The sequence below is a fragment of the Micromesistius poutassou genome (assembly GCF_964030765.1).
Source record: "Micromesistius poutassou genome assembly, contig: SCAFFOLD_1170, whole genome shotgun sequence".
NCBI lineage: Eukaryota > Metazoa > Chordata > Actinopteri > Gadiformes > Gadidae > Micromesistius > Micromesistius poutassou.
In genome coordinates, this window is record NW_028177442.1 from 13,943 (window position 1) to 16,611 (window position 2,669).

Consider the following 2,669-nt stretch of genomic DNA (forward strand, 5'->3'; position numbering starts at 1 on the left):
CTATCGTCATTACTTTGTATAACTTGCGAAATCTGCTCTAGAAACGTATCATCATTGTAATCGTCACCAGTCGTGAGTACAGCCTGGATATCACTGGCCAACGACGGCCCCCGCAGGACCACGTTTAAAACACTGCCACGGACGGTTCTTTGAGAGCACTCTGTTATGACGCCTGTCAACCTCTCCCTGATAAAATTAGGTATCTCTTCTAAATTATCGGTAGGGATAGTCCTTAGATCAACAGAGCGTCTAACCTCGAAGCCGTTAAAGTAGGGATAGTGTCTTATCCTCGTCTCATCATTAGTGCTGACTGCCCCTCCACACTCGGGACCACCATCATCATCATCATCACCACCCCCACCACCACCCCCACCACTACCGCCTCCATCATCGCTACCCCGGACGCCCAACACCTCATCTACCCCCTCCGTTGTTCCATCAGCATCGGTACCACCCTGTACACCATCACCTGTACAGGCACCACCCCCACCACCACCACGCTGAATAGATGACCCTTCATTTACACTCTGTACAACCCCTACGACATCATCGTCATTACCCCTCTGGTCAAAGAAACCTTCTATCTCACCCCCTCTGTCTAGATCCTCTAATACCCCACACACAGTCCTCTCTATAGAATTGAATTCCGTACTATTTAACAATTCATCAAGATCTGTATCACACACGTCATCAAACACATCATCATCGTCATCCTCATCACCCCAGGCATCTGGCAATTCCGCCACCATGCCTGTATCGTTAGCAAACTCATTCATCAGCTGATCAAAACATGTGTCCGTACTAGTGCTGCTGCTACTACCACTGCTGGATCTACGTCTCCTCTTGACATTGCCATTAACAGACTTGCATTTTCTTTTTCTGGGGCTCATGTTTATTGATTGATTACAAATGTATTTTTACCAAAAACGAATATACAACGTCACACACACAAAAAAAAAAACCATAACAAAAAAAAAAAAATCAAAGATATAAAAATCAAAGATGAATACGTGATTTTAAAAAGACACAATTTTACAATAGACAGGCCCCACAAAGTTGACTAAGGCTACATCCTCTTGCGTCTCTTGAGCTTCTGAAACTTTTTATTTAGGCCCACGAGCAATGTAAGCATTCTATCGATAGCTTTGGAGTGGTCACCTAGAGTTTTATCATGCGCTTTAACCTCATCCGCCACATTCATCACCTTAGACAAGCATTTAGCATAGTTTTCCCGCACAGCCTTCTCCCGTAGGGCTTCGGCCCTGTAACGTTGGCGAGCTGTTATAGTATCGATTTTAACTTTAAGGGCTTCGATCTTGTAACGTCTGCGAGCTATTATATCGTGGATTATAACTTTACGTTCGAGTTTCAGAATGCGAAGCGCCCACATAGCATAGACATCTTGTTCTGACCCTGTTTTTATGCCATCCGCAGGTACAACGGTAGAAGGTTCATCGTCTGTGTGTGTGGTAATTACCGCCGCGGACCGGGCTGTGTCGTCACCACGGCTCACCTCCGGCGGATTGTTCAAAGGGGCTTTAGAGGTAGATGGGGCGCTGGCCTTGGTCGCCACCTCTTCTGCAGTATTCTGCAGGTCTGGCGAGGGGGTGAGATCGCTCCGGTCCACTGATGGCTCTAATGCAAGCTGTGGGGCATCCAGGCGCATGAACTGGTCGTCCCCCAGATCACCGTTAATCAGGAAGTCGCAATCTGCATCAGTCAGCTCCGCTTGTGTTCTCTCCGGACGGTCTTCAGGGGTAATGTCTGCGGTACCTAATTAAAAGAAAGAAAAATAACAATCAATAATAATCAATAACGTGATATCTAGCGCTAATGTGTATGTACATCAGTATTTACAACTACCCACCGTTTGGTATATCATCACCCGGTTGCACAGCTAGGACACCTCCAGGCTGGTCAGTCACAATATGCTCACACGCTCTCCTCTCGGCTTCACCCCTCTGGGTCTCAGCTATGACCAGCTTTATGGTCTCCCCTGATAACAGGCTTTGAGTTTTCCTCTCAGGCCTTACATCAGTGACATCATCAGGTTTTATAACACTCTCCTGTGGTGCTGTGGGTAGAGGTGCTATGAAAAAAAAAAAGAAAAAGCAAAAGAAAGCACAGAATAAGAAATGTGACGAATAGCAATTAGATAATACATCAGAATACCATAATAATATTTTGATACCTTACCTCTAGATGGGCCCTCCCCATTGGTCAGATCAACAAGGGCGGGGCTTTGGTTCATCCACGTCGACACAGTGTCAAACAGACCTATCACATAACATAGACATTGATTGTTTACCTCCAGGGTCTACATATAAGTAGTAATAATAATAATAGTAATAATTCAACCTTAATGATTAAAAGGGGTAGGGTTATATACATACACGGTGGTGGGTCTGGATAATGGAACACATGTCCCTGTGCATCTGTTGAAATACCTAATAACACACTTTTTCATCAAAACAAATATAAAAAAACAGTTACACCATATGTCATAGGTCTAATATAACTGAAATAGAGAAGGTATTAGGAGATACTCACTGCTGATCAGCATGTTGTAGTGGGCTGTGTTTGTCTCAGTACGACTGGCGAAAATAAAAAGAGCTGCAGAGGTGGTTGTCTTCTCTTGGGTATGGACAGGGAATCAGATGCCTAACAAT

General features: G+C 44.7%; 1 protein-coding gene across 1 annotated transcript; it reads right to left on the reverse strand.

The window, feature by feature from the left end:
- Nucleotides 1-544: 544 nt before the first annotated feature.
- Nucleotides 545-2,652, reverse strand: LOC311376133 (uncharacterized protein). The gene is made up of 4 exons (XM_084491011.1): nt 2,394-2,652; nt 2,197-2,277; nt 1,868-2,089; nt 545-1,773 (listed from the first exon to the last, which is right to left on the reverse strand). The coding sequence occupies exons 2-4, from the start codon at nt 2,249-2,251 to the stop codon at nt 1,067-1,069; spliced, it is 984 nt and encodes a 327-aa protein (XP_084347137.1). The 5' UTR covers nt 2,252-2,277; nt 2,394-2,652; the 3' UTR covers nt 545-1,066.
- Nucleotides 2,653-2,669: the final 17 nt, after the last annotated feature.

Excerpts from the sequence above, each read along its gene's own strand:
- LOC311376133 (XM_084491011.1), bottom strand. The coding sequence starts at position 2,251 with ATGAACCAAAGCCCCGCCCTTGTTGATCTGACCAATGGGGAGGGCCCA. Across the intron at positions 2,090-2,196 it reads TGGGGAGGGCCCATCTAGAG|CACCTCTACCCACAGCACCA; the intron begins GTAAGGTATCAA and ends TTTTTTTCATAG. Across the intron at positions 1,774-1,867 it reads GGGTGATGATATACCAAACG|GTACCGCAGACATTACCCCT; the intron begins GTGGGTAGTTGT and ends TCTTTTAATTAG.